Source organism: Monodon monoceros, unplaced genomic scaffold, assembly GCF_005190385.1.
Source record: "Monodon monoceros isolate NGI ecotype Baffin Bay Population unplaced genomic scaffold, NGI_Narwhal_1 Super_Scaffold_20, whole genome shotgun sequence".
Classification (NCBI taxonomy): Eukaryota; Metazoa; Chordata; class Mammalia; order Artiodactyla; family Monodontidae; genus Monodon; species Monodon monoceros.
In genome coordinates this window covers 66811894-66839480 of record NW_021703777.1, presented here as the reverse complement: position 1 = coordinate 66839480, position 27587 = coordinate 66811894, and the positions used below count along the sequence as shown (strand labels likewise).

The 27587-nt window shown below is 39.3% G+C and overlaps 1 protein-coding gene across 1 annotated transcript in view; it reads right to left on the bottom strand.

Annotated features, from left to right (window-relative positions):
• Window positions 1–27587, bottom strand: part of CORIN (corin, serine peptidase) — a 249374-nt gene that overhangs the window by 34081 nt on the left and 187706 nt on the right. The window contains exons 14-19 of the mRNA XM_029234750.1: window positions 25412–25525; window positions 23220–23330; window positions 21991–22120; window positions 6075–6191; window positions 3449–3498; window positions 3122–3296 (exon numbers count right to left, since the gene is read on the bottom strand). Of these exons, the coding sequence (XP_029090583.1) occupies window positions 3122–3296; window positions 3449–3498; window positions 6075–6191; window positions 21991–22120; window positions 23220–23330; window positions 25412–25525 (697 nt within the window). The remainder of the gene's footprint in view (window positions 1–3121; window positions 3297–3448; window positions 3499–6074; window positions 6192–21990; window positions 22121–23219; window positions 23331–25411; window positions 25526–27587) is intronic.

The window sequence follows — 27587 nt, the reverse complement described above, 5'->3', positions numbered from 1 at the left end:
AAAAAAGTATGGTGAATCTCTGTGATGGAATATCATTTAGCTTCGAAAAAGAATGAGCTAGAGCTACATCAATTGACTTGGAGGGGATGTCCATTATATACTGCTACATGAGAAAAGCAACTTACAAACAAAAGTATAGCGTGTGATTTCAAATTGTAAAAATAAATGACACCCTGTGAAAAATATGTGTTTATAGCTGTGGAGGAACAATCACTAGGTGATCCTCGAGGACGATGAGAAAGTAAAGGAGAGAGAGTATGGAAGGAGATAAAAATTGAGCTAGCAAAATGAAAAAATATTCATGCCATAATGCTAAGGGAAAAGTCAGAATGCATGTTTTTTTTTGTTGTTGTTGTTCTTTTATTTATTTTTGGCTGCGTTGGGCCTTTGTTGCTGTGCGCAGGCTTTCTCTAGTTGCAGTGAGTGGGGGCTACTCTCATTGTAGTGCGTGGGCTTCTCATTGCGGTGGCTTCTCTTATTGTGGAGCACGGGCTCTAGGCACACGGGCTTCAGTAGCTGTGGCTCGTGGGCTCTAGAGCACAGGCTCAGTAGTGGCGCATGGACTTAGTTGCTCCGCTGCATGTGGGATCTTCCCGGACCAGGGCTCGAACCCGTGTCCCCTGCATTGGCAGGCGGATTCTTAACCACTGTGCCACCAGGGAAGTCCCTGAATACATGTTTTTAGTAATAATATTTTAAAAAGAAAAATTTACCTTTATTGATGTCTTACTGATTGGTATCAGGCATGGTTCTTAAGGTTTTACATAGGCTATCTCACTTGGTGCCTGCACCAACCCTGTGAGGTAGGGACTGTTATTTCCCTCATTTCATATATGAGGAAACTTGGCCCAGAGAAGTTCATAAATTGACACAGTAAGTGGCAAAGCTGAGAGAAAATAATAATAGACAAAGAGGCAAAAAAATGAAATTGCATTTTTTTCTACAAATTAACCTGGTAAAATGAAAATAATCAATTTAATGAGGTGCTAGAACTGTGAGTTATTTGTGTTAAATTTTTGCTATTATTTATTATTACTTTTAAATAAAGTAAAATTATTAAACATAAAAAGAAGAAAATGGGAAGTATGGTGGTTTTTCAAACATGTCCTCAAATACTTTGCCACTCCTCTCGCTGAGAGAAGAGTTCTATGTTTCTTCCCTTTGAATCTGGGTGGGGCTGTGACAGCTCTGACCAACTCCATAGTGTAAGTAATGTTGTGCGTCTCTGGAGGCCGGATCAAAAAAGGCTTCCTCCTGGCCCCCTTTTTGGGACCCTCACTTTGGGGGATGCTAGCTACCAAGCTGTGAGTCTCACTTGGAGAGAAACAAATGCCCCTGCCAACAGGCAGCATCCACTGCCAGACTTCAGGTGGTGCCAGCCCCTAGAACCTTAGTACCTTCCAGCAGAGTCCCCAGACGTTGCTGAGCAGAGACAAACCACAAGCTATTTCCTGTCTAGATGTCTAATCTCCAGAATCTTCCATGGGCATGAAAAATGGTTGTTGTTTGTTGTTATTTTGTTATTGTTTGGTTAGGAGTCTTTTTTTTTTTGCTCCTAAATTATACAACAACAGTCGAAATAGATGAGGACCTTCTGCAGTGATGTTTGTCAACTTGGGGTAGGTTTCCCCTTGGTCTTATTTTTCTGCTCCCTTTAGGTATTTTGCGATGATTAATTTTATGTGCCAAGTGGCTGGACCATGGTGTCCCAATGTTTGGCCAAACATTTTTCTGGATGTTTCTGTGAAGGTGTTTTTTGGGAAGAGATTAGCATTCAAAATGGTGGACTATTAGTAAAGCAGGTTACCCTCCATAATGTGGGTGGGCCTTACCCAATCAGTTGTAGACTTTCACAGAGCAAAGACTGATCTCCCCAGAGCAAGAAGGAGTTCTGCCAGCATGCTGCCTTTGGACTTGAACTGCAGCTCTTCCCTGAGTCTCCAGCCTGCCTGCCACCCCATCAGACTTCAGACTCACCAAGCCTCCAGGAATGTTTGCCAATTCCTGGAAAACTCTTTCTCTCTCTCTCATTGGTCTGTTTCTCTGGACAGCCCTGACTAACACACATATTATACTGTTCACTCTACTTCCCAAACTCCTCACCAATTCCTCCAGCATCCTAACCTCACTGTAGTATCTACGTAAGTCGGCTCTGTTTAACTTCCTATGCATTTGATGTATTTAAGAGGGCTAGAAAAGAGACTAAAGCTGGCTAGAGAGTCAATCTTCTAAACTTCTTCCTCTTCCTCCCTCCTTAGGACATAAATCATAAGCAATATACATCTGTTGCCAATAAATGAGCAGCACCTATACAGGATGATAACACCAAGGGTAGAAAAATCTAAGCAGATAAGGACCTGGGAAGGAGATCAACTGTGGATTTTGCACTGAGCTACAGAATGGCATATGGGCATATACGCTGAGAAAACCGTAATTCAAAAACAGTCATGTACCAAAATGTTCATTGCAGCACTATTTACAATAGCCAGGACATGGAAGCAACCTAAGTGTCCATCGACAGATGAATGGATAAAGAAGATGTGGCACATAGATACAATGGAATATTACTCAGCCATAAAAGAAATGAAATTGAGTGATTTGTAGTGAGGTGGATGGACCTACAGTCTGTCATACAGAGTGAAGTAAGTCAGAAAGAGAAAAACAAATACCGTATTCCAACACATATATATGGAATCTAAGAAAAAAAAAAAGGTCATGAAGAACGTAGGGGCAAGACGGGAATAAAGACACAGACCTACTAGAGAATGGACTTGAGGATACGGGGAGGGCGAAGGGTAAGCTGGGACAAAGTGAGAGAGAGGCATGGACATATATACACTACCAAACGTAAGACAGATAGCTAGTGGGAAGCAGCCACATAGCACAGGGAGATCAGCTCGGTGCTTTGTGACCACCTAGAGGGGTGGGATAGGGAGGGTGGGAGGGAGACGCAAGAGGGAAGAGATATGGGGACATATGTATATGTATAACTGATTCACTTTGTTATAAAGCAGAAACTAACACACCATTGTAGAGCGATTATACTCCAATAAAGATGTTTAAAAAAAAATGCCCAAGTGGCAAAATGATCAGGCAAAGCAAAAGAAAAGGTGCAGCTTACCCCTCGAAGCAGTGGGCGACTGTCAGAACCCACTTCTTGGCAATGAGGACACAGCCACAAATGTGACCACTGGGTTCACTCTGCAGGGAACACTGCCAGGGCCACCTTCCTGGGCGACTCGTCCGACCCCCAAGGATCCTCTTGTTCATTCGGGCAGCAGGGCGGCGCCCACAGTCTACCAAGGAGCAGGAAACAGTATGTGACTCACTACCAAAACCAGCTAGATGCTTGCATCTTTGCTGTCACGTACAAGTGATCATTTTTTCCCTTGAGCCAATCCAGTTAAATTAAGTTCATATCCCATTGTTACGCCACTAATTCGCTCACCTTGTTTAGTACATAGAAGAGAAATCTTACTTCTGCTGTGACAGGACTGCCTAGATTTGGAAACATAAAATGGCATAATATTCAGTTACATATTTATCGTTCACTTCAAACACTTTACCAGTGAAAGGCAAGAAATAGCTTATACTTAAGTCAGGAATTCTCAAGGCAGGGCTGTGGTCAGATATCACCTTAGAGGTGGAGGTATATGAAGGATGTACTTTTTTAAAGTGTATTTAATATCATTATATACTTTCACATTTGTGGGAAGAGAAACTATTGTTAGCAAAGTTTCCCACATCATCTTGGCTGGTGGCACCACCCATAATACTGACTCAATGATTTTCAAAGTAGGGAGGGGAAAAGGAAAGGCATTAGTCTGCTTCCCAGAATGTATGGTGAGGAGGGAGCATATCAGACTTTTATGCTTATGGAGAGGACATGTATGTCCAAAAGAAGCTGAGAAATAGCTTGAGAGAAAAAAAATATTGCTTCAGAAAGTTAGAGAACAGAGAAAGGAATTGAATATTTAGACTAGAAAAGAATCTTAAGACTTTTTTTATTATCTTTTTTTTTAAGTTGAAATATAGTTGATTTACAATATTGTGTTAGTTTCAGGTATACACATAGTGATTCAGTTTTTTTCTGATTATATTCCATTATAGGTTATTATAAGATATCGAATATAATTTCCCATACTATACAGTAAATCTTTATTGCTTATCTGTTTTATGTATACTAGTCTGTATCTGTTAATCCCATACTCCTAATTTGTCCCTCCCTCCATCCGTTTCCCCTTTGGTAACCACATATTTGTTTTCTATGTTACTGAGACTTTCAATGTTAAACTGTGTATCTATGATTAGCTGACAGGAAGAAGGGGATTAAATTCATCCCATGTAACTCTAGATGGCAGGATCAGAATCAGTAGGGAGAACTTATAGAAAGAGTGCATTCAGGAAAGGAAGAACTTTCTAAAAATTAGAGTTTAGCTTTGAAGGCAAGAACATGGTTTAAGCATCTGTCAATTTGGCTGCACAAGAGAATTCAGCTTAGGGTACACTAAGTTTTAACCACAAAGTCTCTTCCAAGCATTTATTCACAATGCAAATTTAAAAGAAAAAAAAACATGTTGGGACTGTCAAAAATACTATGACATGCTTAGAATCCTAGATATGTCAGAAGAAAGAAAAACAACCCTATGTCATTTCCACATTCCTTTTTGAAGATCTACTGTATTTTCATTTCTTGCTAAATTTGCATGGGGATATGTGTATACAATAAATTATATAATACAGAAAAAGCACATTTGCGTTTTGCCTTCTCACAACCTGAAGTCGTATCTCCTCCTCACTCTCTATTTCGTTATCCTTAGTTTGTTTGTAACACTTCCAAATATCTGAAATTCATTTTATTACTAGCTTAGGGTCTCTCTGTCCACCTCTACAATGTATGTTTCCTGAGACCACGGTCCTTGGCCCCCTCATCCACTTCTACATCCCCGCAGAGCTTAACAATGAACCCGGCATAGAAGAGATACAAATAATTAGTTGTTATTTGTTAGATCTTAAAGTCATAGCTTTTAGGAATAGGAAAAGACCAAGGACTGTGTGTCTCAACTCTTATTTTAAAGGAAATTGCGGTTTATAGGATCACACATCTAGTTAGCAAGCCAGGACTAGAACAGGTCCACCAACTCCCAACTTAGAATGAGTTTATCTATCTATCTATCTATCTGACCTGAAAGGGATTTTCTGGCAGTCCCAGTTTGGGGAAACAAGTCACTGTTGAAAGACTCAGGTCACTGGAGGAAGTGCTTCAGTTGACAACTATTCAGAAATTTGGTTGCAAGTTTGGTCTATGGGGAAAATGTCAAGACATTCTAAAGAGAAATGGCCCATCTTTAGTTTTATTCTTTAGAATTCTTATGTACTGATTTCTCTAACATTTATTAAAAGCTTTGGGGTCAGATAAACTTGGTTTGCATTCAGAGACTATCACTTATCATCTGTGCGCTGTGAATTTTGAGCAAGTTATTTAAATACTCTATAGCTATGTCCCTATAATGTAACAAGCACTAAATGAGTGTTAATTCCCTCAATTTACCTTTCTCCTGCACCCCTACCCAAGATGAGGGAGGCAATGTTGCCATGATTTTTTAGGGGAAATTTTTCAGAAGTGTATTTTCAAGGTTACTTGATTATAATTTTATTTTGTGTCTGTTTTTTCCTCAGGCTCTCCAAGTTTTATCAGTTGCCATTATTTCAATTTCTTCTGTTAACTAGTCCCATGTAACATCTGTAGAAAGTGTAGATATTAAGAATTTATTTTTAATAGGATGTGAAAAAAACTCCAAGATTAGAACCCAAGTTCCTCCTCCTTAACCATGATAGTTTCTGCAATCATCATTAAAGAAAAATGTAATTAGCCAAGAGAAAAAGATCTATGTCTACAAAGAAGAAAAAAAGCCAAATGATGTTGAACTATAAAGGCCCATAGCTATTCTATGGAAGCTCTTTTTTGATGTGACAAATGTGGATTATCTTAAATTAGAAACAGAAGAAGGGCCCTGATGATGGATGTTTGCTCCATAATCCACTCTACACAGCTCTAGTGATGGGTGTCTTACCCTTTTACCAGTAGTTCATGCAAAGTGGTCCCATTAAGGCTTTCCCAGTCGGAGTGCAATGTCAGCCACTGCTGGTCTCGCTCCTGTTCCTGTATCACTTTGGTCACAGATGGTTCTCTGATAGAAGGGCAAATACCAGATAAATATTCAAAGTACAATGATCTTTGACCAGGCGATATCATTATTTAGCACTTACTCTCTTATAAAAGAAGCATTAAATTATCAGCCAATATTTCAAGAGGGGGATTAGTATTGGAAGAAGTTTGGCATGTAATGGGATCAGCAAGAGGGGAAGTTATTAAAAGTATCCTGAAGCAACAAACGTCCACACTGTTACAGCTATTTTAGTCATTCTCTCTGCTGACATGTATTTGAACTTTGTGAGGTGTCGGAATTCTAACATATACGATGTAGAAGTTCCAATACCTAAAAAACAAGAGCAGCTTTAGGCAGGGATCAAAAGTAAAATAAAATTTATCTGCCTGGAGTATTTTTTCCTTCACTTTTCTTGCCCAATGTATTCCTGCAATAAAGCAATACCTTAAATAATAAGTAAAGAGAATCAATGGCCATTTAGTGTCTGTTCAGACAGTATAAAACTGTAAGTGGAATTTTTTCAACATGCTGCAGAATCTTCATGCACTAAAAATTAGGAAGGTCTCTAGAAAGTAGAGATAGGAGTTAGACAACATCATTTTGCTGTTTATCCATATTCTCACTCAAACTCTACCAGTACTTTCCTATCAATGTCTCATTCAATCATCAAATAAATATGCTTGTACCCAAGATGTACCCAAGATTTAAAACCTTAGGTTTCAAAAGTGTTTGCGTTTTTGTGTAAAATATCCTATTCCTCGTGAAATAATTGGTTTACTTAGGCAATCCATATTTGAAGAAAATCTTTTGGATTTTTATCACCTGATGCTATTAAGGGTAGCAGAGGTAGAGGAATTCATTTTAGATAGGAGGAACGAGGGCTCCTTCTGAATCTGGAAGTAGGAGAGAAGGAAGCAGGTACTTAGTTGGATTTGGAGATGGGGAGAGAATTCAAGAGAATTCATCAAGAGAATTCAAATCATAGATTCCGATAGTCTTTTCTTTTCAAGTACGAGGGGGGCTCCTCGAATGAAGGTGGGGGGGTGGTGGCAGGGGTGCATGATGGTTAGGAAAGTGACGTGTATATGAAATTGTTCCCTGGTGGAAGTATTTGGAGAAACACATCAAAGATAACTTCAAAAGAATGGCAAGCAGTGCTAAGGATTCAAATGAACCTGGAAATCTTGAAGTTGTAGTAGCATCAAGTCTGTGAGCTTAGTGACTTTCTTTTTTTGATAATGGAATGCCAATTTTTTGTAAAAAGGGGGGGCACAGGAAGGGAAGAAAAGTTAGATTCAGTGGCATTGAAAGAAAAATTATCACTTCCCCTGGTCATCGATTATTTTAAAACTACTGTCATTACAGAATAGAAAATAAAAGAAACAAAAACCTCCCCAAATCCAGTTATTTTAAAAAGAATAAAACCCTCTAAAGAGAAGACGTGAGGATAGAATAAGAACCAAAGATTAAAAACAAAACAGAGTCCTTAATCATGGATGAATTCTAATCATTTGATTTAGAAACAAATGGCATAAACCCTGCCCACGCTTTAAGAAGCATCGCACAAGCTTTAATTTATTTAGATACTTGAATGAACTGTTTTATATTTGAAGATGTCACAAAACCTACTGCAAAATGAGAATTCTTTCCTTCACCAAAATGAGGCTCTGGCTTTAATCCCAGAAGTGCTGTATGCAGAGGCACAGTGGGATGGAAAATACAAAAATCAGAGGCCACACACACCACTCGTGGTGTTTCTCTTGATATCTGCATCCTGAGAATTCCTTTCTGCAGTAGAACAATCTGTGGCCTCCTAAATCCAGGCATTTTACTCGCAAAAAGCCAAAGGAAGATCAGCTTCAGATTTGTTATTTAATGAAATCATTCTTGAGGCAGACATTTACAGGGCAACAGGGACTCGCATGGGGACAAGTCAGCACGGGATTTGTACTGATGCTAGATAGGAAAATCATTGCAAAGGACGCTTCAGTCTTTCAACTCCCGAGGTCCCTTCAGTCACCTCAAGGGATGTTTTTGCATTTCATTCATTAACCTCCAACAAGAAAGGCAATTTAGCCTGACTCTCTCAGTTACACCAAGTGGAAAATCTAAGAAATTCATCATCAACAAGAAGGGAGAATCATTACAAAAGTTAGTTTCCCATGAAATTCTTAAACCCTAGCATGCTTCTCATGCACAAAAATAAATCTTTCAGCCCTAGAAATGTCATCTTATGGCCCATTAAAAAAATATCAGTGAATCCATATGTCGGCTTCTGCCATTATACAGAATCTGAGCATCTGTGTGATTTCAACTTTGATTTTTTTCTTTAAATAATTTTTAAAATCATGAAAGTAATACTTATACATGGAAAAAACCCAAACATTATAAATGAAAAAATATCCTTCCCATCCAAGATGTATAAAAACCATCACTGTAAATAGCATTTGAGTATTCCTGCCAAGCTTTTTCTGTAGTCCCTGTACATACACCCCTCTTTTTTTTTAGTCTATACACATTGTTCTGGGTGGTGTTGATGATGTTTTCGTTTAATGATTTATCTTGGAAGCTTTTGCATAATAATAGCTAGATAATAATCATAACAATGATATTACTATTATTAACTAATAACTGTTTTCTGTAGGGCAAGCACTAAGAGATTAGTAATTTGTTTTATATTATTTAATCCTCTCAACAACTTTGTGAAGTATGCTCTATTATTATTCCCCATTTTGGAGATGAAAAAAAATTGAGGCAAAGCGAGAATAAGTAGTTTTCCCGAGGTCACACAGCTCTGGTATTGAGTCCCTTTGGTCTGACATCAGAGCACCACTTCTAACACTATGAGCACTGTGCAACCCTCCTCTATTAAGGGCACACACCATGTGCTTTCCATAGCTGCAAAGTGTCCTATTATATGGATGTACATTTACTTTACCAATCCACTATTGAGGCTGTTTCCAATTTCTGGCTATAACGAAAAAGCAGCCGTTAATACTCTTGACCATTCACCTTTGCTTACATGCACACATGTGACTTGAGGATAAATTCCTAGAAATAAAATTATTGAATCAAAATGTAAATTTTTTATGAATTTCCCCTTCAAAGAGTAATGTCAGTTTACAAACTTATCAAGAGTAGGTTTGTCTATACTTTTTAATTTTTGTAACTACGTACATAATGTAAGTCATGCTATTAAAACATATCTGGAACTTAACTGCTCAAATTTTGTTTAACAGTTGGTGATGTATTTGACTTATCTTTTTCCATATTATATCAAGAGACAAATCCTGTTGGGTAGAGAGCAAAAGAGCAAAAAAGCATCTTGCTAGTGATGAAGTATCAAAGTCTCTGTATCCTAAGGGAGTCTGAGCAGGGAATGCAGTCAGACCCAAAGGCTTCTAGAGCAGCTATGAAATCATATACAGAGAAGGAAATTTAAGCAACAAACTACTCCAATGCCCTCTTTTGACAGTGCGAGAAAACTAAGACATAGACCCATCCCAAACATTTGAGGGGCCTAGAGCGAGAGTATAAATGGAGGCCCATATACTATAGGTCTACATGTTTAGATATTATAAATCAAGTTAACAAGCTGTTAAAGAAAACATATTCTATCTTCCCATCTTGATCAACATATCTTTTAGGTTCAAATATAGAATTCTTGGACTCCTTGGAACAGTGGTTTTCAAACTTTAGCATTCATTAGAATCAACTGGAGGACCAGTTACAGCAAAGATTGTTGGCCCCATACCCAGATTTCCAGGTTTGATAAGTCTGAGATGGGGCCCCCAGTTTGCCTATCTAACAAGATGCCAGGTGATACAGATGCTGTGGTCTGGGACCACACTTTGAAAACAGTTCACCGGGCTCCAGGTGGGCATACCTCTGGTGGGCAGACTCTTTGCCCCATGAGGTGAGGCACAGCTAAGAAGAAAGACCAGAGTGGTCCCTCTAAGTCAGGGTTTCTCACCTTTGGCACTACTGACATTTTATGCCAGATAATTATTTGCTATGCGGGGCTGCCCTGGGCACTGTAGGATGTTCAGCATCACCCCTGGCTCCCACACACAAAATACTAGTATCACCACACCACTCCTGGACTGACAATCAAAAAGGTCTTCAGACATTTCCTAAAGTCCCCTCGGGGCAAAGTCACCGCTGGTTGAGTTCTGGGGTCCAGGGCAAGGCCCCTCTGCTCCGGGTCTAAAAGCAGTACTGCACAAAGAAGCAAGAGAATTTCGCTCAAATCTGCTTCCTGAAATGTGTGGCCGTAAGACACACATAAAAAATGTATAATTCCCCCATACCCACTGAAATGAGAAAACAGAACATATCTAGAATTCTGAAACATCCTGATATTTTGAAAGGAAGTCTATATTTTAAGGCTTAGGTGAACAATCAGATCTCTAGACAACTTGGCTTATTCTTATCTTACTCTCAGGTCACTTGGTGTTGAGTGATGAGGCATTCCATGCTTGTAGTATAATTACGTAGGGGCTGCTTACCTAAAAAATGAAAGGCAGCACAAATCCCACAAAGCAAAGGGCTTCTTTACTTTTGTCAGCAAGACAGTAGTGCAGGACTTACCTAGACATGCCACACGTTCCAGTGGAAGGACCAGGTCTATTCTATGGCATCTATTGCTCGGGAAAGTCATGAGTCCTCAACCTCAGTATCGATGGTTAGTCTTGAAATACAAATGCCTTGTGTAGTGGATAAATTATTTGCAATTCTAAATATCCTCCTCAGAACCTGGAACCTTTCTGTGAAACATTTCGTATCTGATTTCAAAAATCTTCTCTTAAACCCTGTCATGTTTTTGTCTCTGTTTGGTTCCTATAGTTTAGACATGTTAATATTAAAAGCTAGTTAAATGATTTTGCCAGGTAGAAGGAAGACCTAGAAATATTGACAGAAAGGCATCATAGGTTGCAAACAAACACAAGTGAACATGATCATAGAATCATTCATCTGGTTAGATAGCTCAGCTTACACTTTATACAGCAAAACTCCCATCGATAGAAATGTTTCAAAGAACAGCATAAAGTCTGAGCTTATTTTTCCGGTAAAATAAGTATTTAAAAATATTTTTTATTGTAATCTTAACTGAAAATATATAATTTTATCCATTTATCTACCTCAAAGGTAGAGTATAATAACTGTATTAGGCCATGATTTATAGGTACAAGTGACAAAAACTATCTCAAAGAAAAGAGAAGCTATAGATTATAAAATTAAATTATAGACTTCATATTTCATAAAAAAATCAATGACATAATCCATTTCTAACATACAATAAGTTGAAAACTATAGCTATTAAATATATATTCTCATTCTCATATAAATTAGAAAATAAAACTAGTAAAGCACTATTTAAAATAAACATTTCATTAAAGATATAAAAAAAATCAATCATAAAATTAAAATGTCATTTGACCATTTACAAGATTTCAATCTTATATTGTAAAACAAACTAAATAAATGGTGTTAGGTTGTAAGTATATTTTTGAGCAGTAAGTATACGCCTCTTTCAGAATCTACAGTAGTCCAAGTATTTCCTTCTGGCTATTTTATCTTCAAAAAAAGATCCCTTTTCTTTTTTGATAACTTGGAGGAAAACTTTGGGGACATGTTTTTTTTAATTTTTAAGAGACAGAAACAACATTGTCTTGAAAGAAACTTATTTAGTTTAGAAAATGTTTCCTGTTTGTCTTTACCTTCTTTTAGTTCATCAGTGTAAAACTAAAGATTACCAGTTTCAATTGCAATATGCTACTTTTTATTCCACTAGTTCAGAGAGTCTTGGAACCAAGGTAGAATTTAGTTTTCTAACAGAAGCTTTGCTTCGTCAATTGCTCTTTTCTTCCTCATCTTGATACTATAGGCATAGAGAAAGTGCACCTTTATTCAATTCAAACTTTTAAGGCAGAATATGACTCTCTGGGTACATTACAAAATAAAATAATTCAAACTTCAGGGCTTTAAAAAATATTCAGTTAACAGTATTACACCACCACCAACAACAAAAATCAGCATTTTAGTACGTAAAATAGTGCCCGAATATATGAATATCAAAAAGTAGAAATGTAATCAATCACTAAAGGGATGTGGATGGTCTTCAGGATGGCTGGTGCCTGGGGACCAAGCACCTTCACGACTCTCCATCTCTCATCTCCACTTCCTTCAGTGGGAGGGAGGAGGACGAGGTGGGAGGGTGGCTTTAATGACCTCCAAGTGACTTTTCCACAAGCTAGGGGACAGGCTGTCTGCAGCTCTAAACTCAAATCCTTCATCTTTGTGACCAAAAAGGAAAGACGTCTTCTCTCCCCAGTCCACTTAAAACAAATCTTATTGAAAAACTTTAAGTATCACAAAACCAGTCACTGTAGCCCAGGAGTGAGGTCCTTTGATTAGTCCAGCTTGGGTGAGGTATTACCTACCCCTCTACCAATCACTGAGGCCAAGAAAAGTGGGTCATGTACAAAGATGGCATCCCCCTTTGGGATCCCAAGGATAGAATGGGAAGTGAAGCAAGTCCCAAAATGAAGGGATGCAGGTCCCAAAGGAAAAGGAGGGAGGCAGAGAGGCAACACAATAAATGTCTGCTACAGGTGACTTTATTTGAAATTTTTTAGTTCAAAAGATTACTATGCCTCAGAGTCAAGATCTACATGTTCTTTTGTTAGCTTCTGGAAGATGTAGGAAGAGTACAAGATTGGGTAGATATTAGACTTATGTTCATGAATGACACAATGGGTTAATCAGTGAGTGCTCAGTGAACTCAGTTTACTCATTGCCAAAGGAATATCACCCTGGCAGAATTTAAACAGACGACACAGTCAGATGGACAAGGGTTAAAACTGATGATTAATAAGGTTAATAAGCTGGAATGGAAATGGAGACAACACACTGGTGTTACATCAGATGGAGTCCCTCCCTAAAGGAGTTTTAGTGAGAGGAACAAATTCCAAACGTGAAAAAATAATTTCTGATACCAATAAATGCTTTGAAGAAGACAGAGTAAGCAAATAGAGAGCACCTTGGTGAGTGTGGAAGCTGCTCCAACTAGGGTTGTCAAGGAAGACCTTTGTAAATAGTTGATATACAAGCTTAGAGACACGAATGATGAGATGGAGGTGATCCTGTTAAGGTCTAGAGATCAGCCTTCCAAACAAGAGGAACTGTGAAGCCAAAGCTCCCGAGATGCGAATGAGTTTGCAGCACTGGAATATCAGCAATAAGGTCAACGTGTGTAACATTTAGCGGACAAGTGGAGGAGTGCTAGGAGATGGGGTCAGAGAGTGAGGCAGGGGCCGGATTAGGCTTTGTAAGCCAGAGTAAGGAATTGGATTTTGATTCCAAACTGTAAAAATAAAATGAAAAGACCAGTGGAGTTGGCATTTAGATAATATCATTACTATCAGTCCTGTCTTGGGGGTAAAAAGCAAGCCAAATTGCAGTAGGTTTCAAAGAAAACATGAAGAAGTTAAGTCATCACCAGGAGACTCTGGTGTAGTTCCAAAAGGGGGATGCTGCCATATAAGGACTTCTAACAGAAATAACACAGGTCTTTTCTGGTTAATTTCTGGTGGATTCTCAAGTTGTAAATCATGTTCTTACTTACCTAGGACCCATTCGTATTCCTGCCAATGGCAATGCACTATGATGACCAGAGAATCTGATGCCCCCAAAGACTTTACAGAGATTGATTCTTCCCCATTCCAAGACCTTCTTGCTCACAATTAGCCCTGATATTTTTGGTGGAAAGGCGTGTTTTGACAATTCTGGAGAACTCATGGCAACCATCTTTGATTTTATAAATCCTGATGTGAATCTATTTTTTAATGGTGAACATTTTTATCACAAAATGGAATGTAAGAGAGTAAAAAAAAGTGCTTAATCCAGGATCTAGCATAGTTTTATTCCAGTTAATAACGGTGAATTTCCCTACACCACTGAGAAGTTTCCATTTACTTTCATAAGTTATTCATTAACCCAACTGACACAGTTTGAGATTCAGTTTGCTAACAAATAATCCGAATTCTTGGCAGAGCTTGCTGATAGTGATCACGTGGAAATGCTCTTAGGACAACTGGTAGACTCACCTTGCTCTTGCTTATGAAAGCCTCATACCTAGTGGTCTCATGGAAGGCCTTAAAAAATATTTCCTCTTCCTTCAGGATGGAGCACTTTTTCAGGAAAATTCTTCTTCTTCCTTAGCTCTGAACAGCATGTTCCAGAGAATTCTACACTCACACATTGGACTTTATGATTTTCTTCTCATCCAGGCACTCATTTAACTAGCAGCTTCTTGGGAATGTGTTAAGAAATTAATTTCCCATGCCCAAACCACATGTCTGCCAGAGAAGCTACGAAGCTGCATGTGAAAGAAAACAACACTTCGTGGATTTGCCTCAGCTGACGTCTACTTAGAATACGACAAGCATGTACTTATTACTATATGACTTTTCAAAAAGTGAAAAACAGGGCTTCCCTGGTGGCACAGTGCTTGAGAGTCCGCCTGCCGATGCAGGGGACATGGGTTCGTGCCCCAGTCCGGGAGGATCCCACATGCCGCGGAGCGGCTGGGCCCGTGAGCCATGGCCGCTGAGCGTGAGCGTCCGGAGCCTGTGCTCCGCAACGGGAGAGGCCACAACAGTGAGAGGCCCGCGTATCGCAAAAAAAAAAAAAAAGTGAAGAACACTTAGATCATGGTCCTGCATGATGAATTTCCACCACCACCACCTCCTCACTGCTATCCACTTAAAAATCCTACAATAAGATCGCAAGGTGATGTTAAGATCTACCACAAAACACCTACATAAAGCAATACTAAATGAGGTTTACGTTTAAGAAGCTGGTTGGCCACATCAGTCATGGCATTTTTACTGAAGAACTGGGTGCCATAGGGGATCTACTCCTAGTACCCAAGAGATCTCTTCCACTTGCTTGGACTTGCATCCTAGCTCTGTATTTTTCTGCAACTTAGCAAAGTTCCTTGGCCTCTCTAATCCTCAGTTTCCTCGTACATAAAATAGAAATAACAATACTACTTGTCTTATAGGATTACAATGTGGATAAACTGAGATAATACTTATCAAGTACTCAGAACAGCCTGGCACATAATTAAGGTTGGCCATTATTATTTTTTTATTATTATTATTTTTTTGTGGTACACGGGCCTCTCACTGTTGTGGCCTCTCCCGTTGCAGAGCACAGGCTCTGGACGTGCAGGCTCAGTGGCCATGGCTCACGGACCCAGCCGCTCCACGGCACGTGGCATCTTCCCGGACCGGGGCACGAACCCGTGTCCCCTGCATCGGCAGGCGGACTCTCAACCACTGCGCCACCAGGGAAGCCCAAGGTTGGCCATTATTATTCTCTGTAACCTATTCTGGGAAATAAATGAAGAATCAAAAAATATATACAAATGATATACAGCTGTAGAATTAAAAGGGATATCGTGTAGTACTGATTTTTAAGTACCACAGGAAATTCAGGGGCAAAAGAGGTCAAGGAGATGAGAAAGTCTTCGCAGAGGTCATGAGCCTTGAGTGAGGCCCTGAAGAATTTGGATAGGGAATGTAAAAACAATGCATCTATGGACACAGAGGCAGAAGCAGGAAGGAATGTGTCTACAGAGCACAGGTAAAAGACCAGACAGTACAGAAAGAGCAGAGGAGCACGTACAAGGATATGAAGTTGAAGAAAGATGAGCTAGTTTACGGCGGGTCTGCCAGTTGGGAAACTTATTTGGTTAAAAAAAAATGTCAAATGAAAGAAGACCTTTGACAGAAAATGATTTATTTCTGCCTTAGTCCATTCGGGCCTCTATAACAAATTGCCATAGACTGGGTGGCTTATAAACAACAAGGATTTATCTCCCATAGTTCCAGAGGCTGGAAGTCCAAGGTCAAGGTAATAGTAGATTTGGTGTCTGGTGAAGGCCCATTTCCTCAGTCACAGCCATCTTCTTGCTAGGTCATCACATGATGAAAGGTGAGAGGAAACTCTGTGCAGTCTCTTGTATAAGTTACTAATCCCATTCTTGAGGGCTCCATTCTCACGTCCCAATCACCTCTTGAAGGCCCCGCTGCTTAATACCTTCACACTGGGGGTTAGGATTTCACATATGAATTTGCGGGGGACATGAACACTCAGTCTATAGCAATCGAACATGATGTTTGTATTACAGCCGGTAGGGCTCTATTAGAAATTCAGTCATGGGATAGTGAGAGCTTTTAGGGAAACGGAGGGACCAAAGATCTCCTAACCCTATTTCCTTCACCAGTCACTGCTCATCCTTCTCTGCTTCTCTTTTTGGCAAAATTTCCCCAAAGAGTTCTACACTTACTCTCTTTTCTCTCTTCCCACTATCTCTTAGGTGTTTGCCCCCTCACTCTACTGAAACTGCTCACATCAATGACATGCACGTTGCTGAAACCAATAGTCATTTTCAGTCCTCATTTAACTTCTCAGCAGCATTTGATAGAACTGACCCTCACTTCTTCCTTTATATGCTTTCTTCAATTGTCTTTCAGGATACCACATACTCCTACTGCACTAGTTGTTCTTTTTCATCTCCTTTGGCTTGCTGCTTCTCTTCTCTGATCCCCTTAATGTTAGGGCTCAGTCCTTGATCTCCTTATCTCCTCTCTATATATTCCCTCTCTCGGTCACCCAGATCAAAAAATGAACAATATCATTTTTGAATACATTGAAGGCAGACCATCAAAAATATGAACAAGAACAAGTGTTGGTGAGGAGATGGAGAAACTGGAACTCTCATGCATTGCTGGTAGAGTATAAAGTGGTGTGGCCTCTTTGGAAAACAGTTGGGCAGTCATTCAAAAATTTAAACATAGAGTTACCACTTGACCCAGTAATTCTAGTCTCAAGTATACACCCAAGAGAAATGAAAACATATGTTCACACAAAAACTCGTACATGAATGTTCATAGCAGCATTATGCATAAGAGCTCAAAAGTGGAAACAACCAAAATGGCCATCCAATGATGAATGGATAATCAAAATGTGGCTCTATCTACACAAGAGAATATTATTCAGCCATAAACAGGAATGGCGTACTGATACATAGTACAACATGGATGAACCTTAAAAGCATTTTGCTAAGTGAAAGAAGTCAGACAAAAAATATTTTGCATGATTCTATACGTGAAATGTGCACAATGGGCAAATCTATAGAGACAGAAAGTAAATTAGTACATTTTAAGGGCTGAAGGGAAGGAGAACTGGAGAGTGACTGCTAATGAGCGTGGGGTTTCTTTTTTGAGTGATGAAAATGTTCTGGAATTAGACAGTGACGATGATTACAACTATTTTGTGACCATACTAAAAACAACTGAATTGTACACTTTTAAACAGTGAATTTTATGGTATCTGAATTATATCTTAATTTTTAATAAAACAACTACAAGGTTTTGAACTTCCTTTCCATGGTTTACATGTACAGGACCAGCAACCTGGGCTAGACTGACTACTACAGAGGACTGAATCTGTCTCCGAGCATCATGGAAGTCAATCAATAAGGAAACCATCCTGGATTAAATAGTTCTTACATGACAAATGAAATGTGAAGTTAGAAGCTTTGTCCTGGGAGTACATGTTAGGAAAAATTACAATGTAAATCCTTATATCAGGGACTATTAGGTAATATAATAGATACCTTCTTTGCAGTTTTGCCCAAGACACAGAAACATTCTTTGGAAGGATGTTTCTTCTGTTGACAAACTCTAAAAGATTAGGGCATAAAATAAAATTGCAACTAACTCTACAAAGGAATTTTTGCCAAAATAGTACAGCCTATTTCCAGATGATCTAACTTTTATAGAGGTAAGCTTATGAGGCCAAGAGACACAGAGAATCACATTCCCTTAGACCAACTTCCTCAGATACCAGATGTCTCAACTGAACATTTGGCAAGTATTAGAGGGCAGTCTAAATTCTGATTTGTACTGTTGATTAAACAAATGCCCATATGTTTCTGATACTGGACACGCAGGTAGCAAAGTCAATATACTGTCATGAGAATTTAGGGGCTTGATTTATACCCTTGTCTAATCAAATAGTCATCATATTTCCAGCTGGGGTGAACTCTAGAGATACCTGCAGATGGGGATAAAATGTTTTCAGATTCAGAAAAGAACTCTGAATCCTCTCATTTGGACAAGCACTTAGTTGATAGCCTAGCATTTCTGCTGTTAGACATGGAAAGCATGATTTAGGTCTGAAAAACTCTCAGTGCAGGTGTTTTTAATCAACTGCTTCTATCGTGAAAGCATCTCAGTAGAATCCCTGCAAAACACGTAATTTGGTGTAGATCTGCATTTTAAACAAACTAGCTACAAAATATACCCCTTGAAGTAGCTGAGTGATCTATTTGGAGTTAAGGTATGTTCGTTTTGGATACTATGTGACAGTGCTTTTCTCTTAAATGTTTACTGAATGAATGAATGAATGATTTAATGAATTTATATTATAGTATCGAGATAATATGTCTTCCCCACCACGTTATAAGCTCTTTGATAATGCTATTCACCTGTGCATCCTCCACACAGTGCCTACTCCTCTACAAGACCCACAAGCTGATGCTCAAAAAACAAGGAGGAAGCTACTGAATAGAATTAGTTGGGGTTGTTTTTTAAACTTCAAGTTTTGGATGCAGAGTATGTTTGACAGTATCAAGGCAGGCCCATGGAGTGGACACTCCACTCCAGAAGCTAAAAGAGGACAACTCATCCCTCTCCCCTCCCTCTGGCAGCTGGAGTGTAGGTCAATGTCTAGCCATGGCCAAAGAGACACTCCTATTAGGGACTTTGAATGTGGAAGAAATGACTCAAAGGTGCAGGGTTACTTAGAGTTAATTTGAAGCACCAGCGGCAGAACTGTGAGTCTGCAGCACAGCAACTGGTCTCCAGGGACAGTGGTGACAGTAGCTCCCTAAGCATCCCATTGCCACAGCAGGAATTTGGCCTCGTCTTGCCCATTTTCTGTGTTCCTGCCCTAGCCTGGTTCTCCAGATCTCTGTCAATTCATGAGCCACCCACGTAAACTGAAGAGTAAACGTGCAGGCAAGCCAGAAGTACAAAAACACTAAGGTTTACCTTTTGTTCTCATTTACTTCGAAGGTGAATCACTTCTTACCCATTAACTCAGTCAAATAACAGTTATGGTTTTCCAACCATACTGCTCTCTCAAATTTTCCTAGCCCTCCTATGAAATAAAGTTATCTTTAAAAAATCTAAACGTCTATCTTAGATTTTAAATACCTAAGATATTGCAATGACATTTTCCCACTATGTTAAGGAAATGGAGCAAAGAGATTTTTTTCAAAATCCAATATGCACACAGTAGCCAAAGGTAGAGACCACTAAAATGGAGGAATTCATCAATGGATGAATAGATTTAAAAATATGGTGTATCCGCATAATGGAATATTATTCAGCCATAAGCAGAAATAAAGTACTGATACGTGGATGCATGAAAACATTATACTTAGTGAACTAAATCAGATAATGGTGATGGTTGCATAGCATTATGAATATACTAAATGCCACTGAATTATACACTTTAAAATGGTTAAAATGGTGAGTTTTATGTCGTGCATTTTACCACAATAAAAAATTTAAGTCCAATATTCAAAAAACTAGAAGAAATATAAAGTAGAATATTTTAAACATGATCCATTCCATTTTCAACAGAACAAGGTGGCTTTTGTCAAAAGAATTTTCTGGTTATAAAATCTTTGTAGTTCCGACGCTCCTTCAGAACTCTCAGTGAAGTTATCTGTCATTACATAATCAAGTTTTCTTATTAAGAAATAACCTTGTTGGGAATGTAAATTGATACAGCCACTATGGAGAACAGTATGGAGGTTCCTTAAAAAACTAAAAATAGAACTACCATATGACCCAGCAATCCCATTACTGGGCATATACCCTGAGAAAACCATAATTCAAAAAAGAGTCACATTCCACAATGTTCACTGCAGCTCTATTTACAATAGCCAGGACATGGAAGCAACCTAAGTGTCCATCGACAGATGAATGGATAAAGAAGATGTGGCACATATATACAATGGAATATTACTCAGCCATAAAAAGAACGAAATTGAGTTACTTGTAGTGAGGTGGATGGACCTAGAGTCTGTCATACAGAGTGAAGTAAGTCAGAAAGAGAAAGACAAATACCGTATATTAACATATATATATGGAATCTAAAAAAAAATGGTTCTGAAGAACCTAGGGGCAGGACAGGAATAAAGATGCAGACGTAGAGAATGGACTTGAGGAGGGGGACACGGGGAGGTGGAAGGGTAAGCTGGGACGAAGTGAGAGAGTGGCATGGACATATATACACTACCAAATGTAAAATAGATAGCTAGTGGGAAGCAGCCCCATAGCACAGGGAGATCAGCTCGGTGCTTTGTGACCACCTAGAGGGGTGGGATAGGGAGGGTGGGATAGGGAGGGTGGGAGGGAGGGAGATGCAAGAGCAAAGAGATATGGGGACATATGTATATGTATAACTGATTCACTTTGTTATAAAGCAGAAACTAACACACCACTGTAGAGCAATTATACTCCAATAAAGATGTTAAAAATATATAATAAATAAAAAGAAATAGAGTGAGATGCAAAAAAAAGAAAGAGAAATAACCTTGTGTCTGGTGAGAGGAAAGCAAAGCTCCTTCAAAAAGCTTTTAATCTATCTCCGATCACAGTCATATCCCCTTTCATTTAAACACAATAAGGAAGTGGTGAAAATAAAGTATAATTTAATCGATCTTGGCAAATATAATTTTTCCACTCTGGCAAAGTTTAAAACTCTCTTATTATGTCATCAGTTACTCAATTTTCCAAAGATGTGGGACTTTACATGGGAAAAATGGGCTAAAGATGCCGGTATTTACGTAATTCTTCAAACTGGGATAGCAAAAATGGGCTGCCAGTTGCTCTCCCATAATTGGATGGCTCATTACTGTAAAATTACTTCAAGTTTGCTCTGTGGAATCCTGGGAAGTGACATTTACTCAATTTTTTATTCTAGAATTTTATAAATCCTTTATCTTTTATTTCCATCATTTCTATATTTCCCCCAAATCTCACATCCGTCATTGGTAAAGAAAAAAATATATGTGTGTGTTTATATGTTTATATGTATAAACACACTCACATATATATTCTAAGACCTTTCAATTATTGTTTTCCAACCCCAATAGAACTAGAAAAGAAAACCCTGCGCCAAGAATCCAACTTTAAAAGTATTGATTTCAGTGTGTTTGTATCAAAGCCAGAGTGAGTGGCTTTTCATTCTAAGAAGCAAAAATGGTGAACTCTTTCCTAATTTACATTTCCTACATTACACAGGGTAAATTGAAATACTAGCAACTTCAAGTTCTATTTCTCAACTTATTAAAAAGATTTGTGTTGCTTAAAAAGGAATTTTCAATAACCTCTTGGGGGCGGGGATCGCAAGATTTTCCCATCCAGTTTCCTCAGAGGAAACCATCTTAATGCTTTTTTAAGTAATAAAAGCATTTCATTTCACAAGTCCTTAAAATACAATGACTTCATTTACTTTTAGAGGCTTTATCAAAGTAGGTTTTCAGAAACCCTCACTCTTGAGAGCAGGTGCCTGTAATCAAATACAGTTCTCTCACCTGATCCATTTCCCATGCTTTGGAGGGCTAGGTTTGAGAGCACTAACTCACTCTGCATTCATAAGGAAGATATTATTGCCAAGTTCCGTGAAGCCCTCTGAGAAATTCATCAGGGCTACAAACTACTGACCTTACCCTAAACCCATCTGCTTGCAGGCCAGCTGACTCAACGTCTCCTGCCAGCCATCCGCACACACGTGGTGTTCCATGGCAGATCTGTGAGCGGTCAGGAATGACGAGGAGTTCACATTTGCAGAGAGGGTCACTGAGGGGAAAAAAGGGGGGGGAACCCTAATTTAAAACATTTCTTCTCATGACACCGAATGATAACATGCTTTTGCTTTACTTGCAGACATTCATTTTTATTTCTTTTAGCTAAGAACCATTTGGTGAGTTCTTACCCTGTGCCAATCACTGATTGCCGTGTGGTGGGGGATGAAAAAATGAATTAGATGTGTTCTCTGCCCTCCAAGAACTAGAGGCTCTGGTGAAAGAGACAGGCAGTTCTTAACTTTTCATTATGAGTTACAAGACAGCCACAGGCAGGTCCCATTCCCATGAGTTTACCCAAAGACTTGCATAATTAGAAGGAGCCAGCTGTAACTTCATTCAAATCGTTTCCTTTCAAGAAAGCTTGTGAGAATGCAAGTGTGTGAGAGGGATGTGTTAATTTCAGATTAATCTGGCATATGCACTAATTCCTCTTTTATCAAAGAGCATCCTCTGTACTTCATACACCATAGATTGTTCGTGGAAACACTGCACAATTAATGACAATATACATCATAACCGTGATTTGGTCAGATGATGCAAAGGACTGAAATAAGGGCCAAGGGAATGGAAACAGGGATGAGTGTGGGACGATAGAATGAACCAAACTCAAGATGATAAACTGCAACACTGGGATACTGGTGAGAGATGCCTTTAAGTCCTGTCCATGTAAGGGAGTAGATAGAAGTCTCATCTAGATCTGGAGCGAGAGTCCAGGGAAGATGGAAGACCACTTCAGTATCCTCTTCCAGGAGGTGTCAATGATACAAGAATGACTGACTATTGATAATTTATTATGGGTGATAATAAAGAGTTTTTAAAAAATTATATTCAAATGAAAAGTTATATCGTCAAAACAGTTTGAACCCAAATATTTTTACATATAAGATAGACATTTCAAACAGAGAAGTAACTTGTGGGGAAGTGTTCTGTGAGTTGGAAATAACATGTACAAATCACCACTGGCAGCTTTTATAATAGTAAGCCAGAATAGATGAACTTCGTAAGATCTGTGAAACCAGTTAGGATTCATTTAGCTTAAATGGCTGCCAGGCATTAGAGCATAGAGCAGATGGCAGAAACAAGCAGCTCACCACAGTCCCATTCGTCGGAACTGTCTATGCAGTCGGCTTCGCCGTCACACCACCGGTCACGTGACACACACTCGTGGTTTGCACATTCTAGCTCATCATCTTGGCAAAATGCTGGCAAGGGAACAAGAAGTGAGGAGACAAACATTTTAGGAATGAATGTGATTATCACTAACAGGCACATCATGGTTTGCCAGCAGGAGCAACTAAGGAAGACAAGATGTGGTCACCCACACCTCCAAACAGGTGTCAAGATCGAAGAGCAGAACTGATAAAATCTCATTTCTGAGAGGTCCATCCATACAAACAGCAAGGATTTAAACAGAACTACTGTCTCCAAGTGATGAGATTCTCTAGTTCTAACTACTGGATTGAAGAAGTGGTACCCAGAGCAGCAGAAATACCAAAGATTAGAACATAGGGCTAAAATCTGAAGTGGCGGGAACAGAGCACTGGGCATGAGCGGACTGAAGTCACCCGAGGATGAAAACCAGCTCTGTCCACATTTATGGGTAATTTTATTTCTTTTTAATCTCTAGTATTAAATGACTCTCAGAGTCACACACTAATTCTCTCTCGGGTTTTTAAAAACTATGGCAAAACTCCTTGATTGCCTACCTAGCATCTATTACTTTTCTTCCTCCCTTTTAAAAAATGTATTTATTTTTTATTGGGGTATAGCTGCTTCACAATATTGTGTTAGTTTCTGCTGTACAACGGAGTGAATCAGCTATATGTATACACATATCCCCTTCCTCTTGGACCTCCCTCCCATGCCCACCCCCATCCAGGTCACCACAGAGCACCGAACTGATCTCCCTGTGCTCTACAGCGGGTTCCCGCTAGCTATCTATTTTACACATGGTAGTGTATCTATGTCAACCCCAACCTCCCAGTTCATCCCACCCCACTTCCCCAACCCCCGTGTCCTCCTTTTTTAAGGGAACATGAATTTATTCAGGCCCGCACACCAGCCCCTGCTCCATGGCAAGATCCTGATTCGTTTAAGCAAGACATGGCATTTTTCTGACTACAATTTTTTTTTCTCTGACTACAGTTATTAGTCTAGGAGTAAAGATGGGATCCGAGATCAGGGTCTTGGTCTGTGGTTTTGTAGGTTGTGCTTTCCAAGGAAGTTCCTGCCCAAACCCCACTGTCCAGGCCACGTGTCCTAGCCTGAAGAAACAGCATCTTTTTCTAATTGGTTCTCCCTAAAGATGCTTCTTTTTGCAGTTCAGCTGTTTAGGTGGTGTTTTTTGGAATCCACACGACAATAGCTGACTGCTAGCTGGGACCCAGCTCAAAGTTGGCCAATCTGAGTGAAGCCCTAAGTGATATTCCAGAGATGAGGGTGAGGTTCTCTCTCCTTCCTAGCGGCTATGACCAGGGAAGCATGGCACCCCAGGTGCTCTTGGCAGCCATCTTTGGACTCTGGTAGGAGGCAGCTAGAGGTCGAGCAAATGTAAAGAATCCCAGAAGAGGTGCTGAGCTCCTGTATCTGGCCCTACACTTGATTTTTTATATGATAATATAAGGCATATGCAAAACACAGGATAATAAGAGAATAATTGCTTCTTCATTGCTTAAGTCTGTTTGAGTTGGGCTTTCTGTTACTAGTAGGTAATGCATCTTAGGAGATTTTTTTTCTGATTCTAAAACTACTGGCCATTCATTCAGAATATGTAGAAAAGACAGAAAAGCACAAAAACTTAATAATTCCACCATTCAGGGATTACAACTGTAAACTTTTTATTATGCCCTTCTGATCTTTTTCTATGTGGTTATATGTACTTTCAAAACTACAATAGTACACATAATTCTTTATGCTTTGTTTTATTCATCGAATGATATGTAATGAACCCACCAGAAATTATCCTTCTAATTTAATTTTTAATGTTTGCATACTATTTCATTTTATGGTTGTATTTTATGTTGCCCCTATTTTTGGATATTTGGGGTGGTTTAATTTTTTCCATGTTACAAATCGTGCTAGACTAATATCATTATGCATACATTTTACACGTTTGATTGTATTCTTGGCATATATTTTTTACAAGTGGAGTTTTAATCAAAAGGTCTGAAAATACAAAAAGCTTTTGATACATATTTCCAAATTTCTCACTTACATTCAAAATGAGAGGTAATTAGTGTTTAAAATAAAACGTCACATTCACAAATTCACAGTAAGCACTTACAGCAATTTGTTTCATCCATGTGATCAGGGCAGTCTGGGAACCCATCACAGACGACTGTGTGCTTCAGACATTGCTTGTTAGATGGACATTCCCAAAGATCTCTTTCTTTACATCCTGGAGACAGAAGGAAAGATTATTTGCAATAGATGTGAAGGTGAAAATAACAATGGCTTTGATCAAGCAATGTAAAAAAGTTACAATATAAAGGTATGATTTCCTTTTCCTTAACGAGTTTTGACTCCTGTATACCATGGAAAATGTAATTTTGAAAGCAGAAATGCTTGGTAATCTCCAAACTGCATTATAAATAGTACAGCTCTCCCAGGAGAAGATCAAAAGTGACATATGGGAAATCGGAAAAAAAAAAAAAAGAAAAAGCAACTGTACTTTAACGTTCATCTTTAGCTGTTCCTTTTGCTTTCTAAGCCAATTTGCCAACACATAAGACTCATCTATAAAATGATGAGTTAACGCTTTAAAGCAAATATGCCAAAACCTAGCGATCTAAATGCATATTATCTTAAAATGTAATTTCAATCAACAAGTGGCGAGGCCATCTGTGTGTTTAGCAAAAGAGGCTCCTCCCATATGCCAAATATCTGCAAAACTAGCTCAAGAGCCATTACTTCAGTCACGTAGCCAGAAATCTCATGTTAGGAACTTTATCAGTTAACCTGAGAAAAGAACATAATTTGCCTAAGACCAGGACTATAAGCTTGAACTGCAATTTGCCTGTACAATAATAAGCTCTTACAATGAACTTAATAAATGTCATTTGCTTCACACACAGCGCATGTATACGTCCGCTAGAACATGCCAAGGGTCTGATGGGTTCTTGTCACTCCAGTTGGATCCATGACCCTCACCAGGCTGTGAGGGGCGAGAAGGAAGAGACCACACGTATTCATCTTTGAGCATCCTGAACCCCCCTGCCTGGAACAGCAGCTAGCCCTCAGCAGTGATGAAATAAGGGGTTTCTTTCTTTCTTTTTTTTTTGCGGTACATGGGCCTCTCACTGTTGTGGCCTCTCCCGTTGCGGAGCACAGGCTCCAGACGCGCAAGCTCAGCGGCCATGGCTCACAGGCCCAGCTGCTCAGCGGCATCTGGGATCTTCCCGGACCGGGGCACGAACCCGCGTCCCCTGCATCAGCAGGCGGACTCTCAACTGCTGCGCCACCAGGGAAGCCCTAATGGGTTTCTTTAGAGATGCTATTTCTCATCTGATCTGGTACAAATCATTCAGAGAAATGTCATAGATGACTGACTCAGGTTTCTTGGAGTCCCTTATGAGAAAATAATCTGCTTTACAAAAAACTTCTCATTGAAAAGTTATCAAAATAAGTCCCCAGAAGAGAAATTTTTACTATGGGATAAAATTAGATTTAAAGTGTTTCACCATTCAAAAATATAGGACAGCAGTAGAGTATGTGACTGCAAAACTGTAGGAAATAAATAGTGAGAGGCCTTCACTAGCTGACCATCTAGAATGGTTTTAGGCCCAGGGACATCCATTCTAGGAACTCATGGGAATATAATCTGGAGTTTTCAGCTAACCAAGAATAAATCATCTGGGGCTTCCCTGGTAGCGCAGTGGTTGAGAGTCCGCCTGCCAATGCAGGGGACACAGGTTCGTGCCCCGGTCCGGGAAGATCCCACATGCCGTGGAGCAGCTGGGCCCGTGAGCCATGGCCGCTGAGCCTGAGCGTCCGGAGCCTGTGCTCCGCAACGGGAGAGGCCACAACAGTGAGAGGCCCGTGTACCGCAAAAAAAAAAAAAAAAAACCAAACAAAAACAAAAAACAAGAATACATCATCTGGAACCAAGAGACATCATCTGGAATGTTCTGGCAAGGAGACTCATCACAAACCACATCACTTGCTAGTAGATGATGAGAGAAAACAGCATGAGTCTTTCTGACTGTTCACAAGGTACATTCCTAAGAGTACAGAGAAGAATGTGGACACTTGGAATGAAATGATAAAAGATCACAAAAGTCGATCTACTGGGACATAAGACCTGTATGCTCACAGATGGTAATAATAAGAGATAACATTTATTATCCACTATAAATCCACCTTCTAGATATTAGTTTTAATTCTTACAATAATACCATAATGTCAGAATTACAATCACCATTTTCTAAGTAAAGAAACTGAGATTTAGAGAAAATAAACAG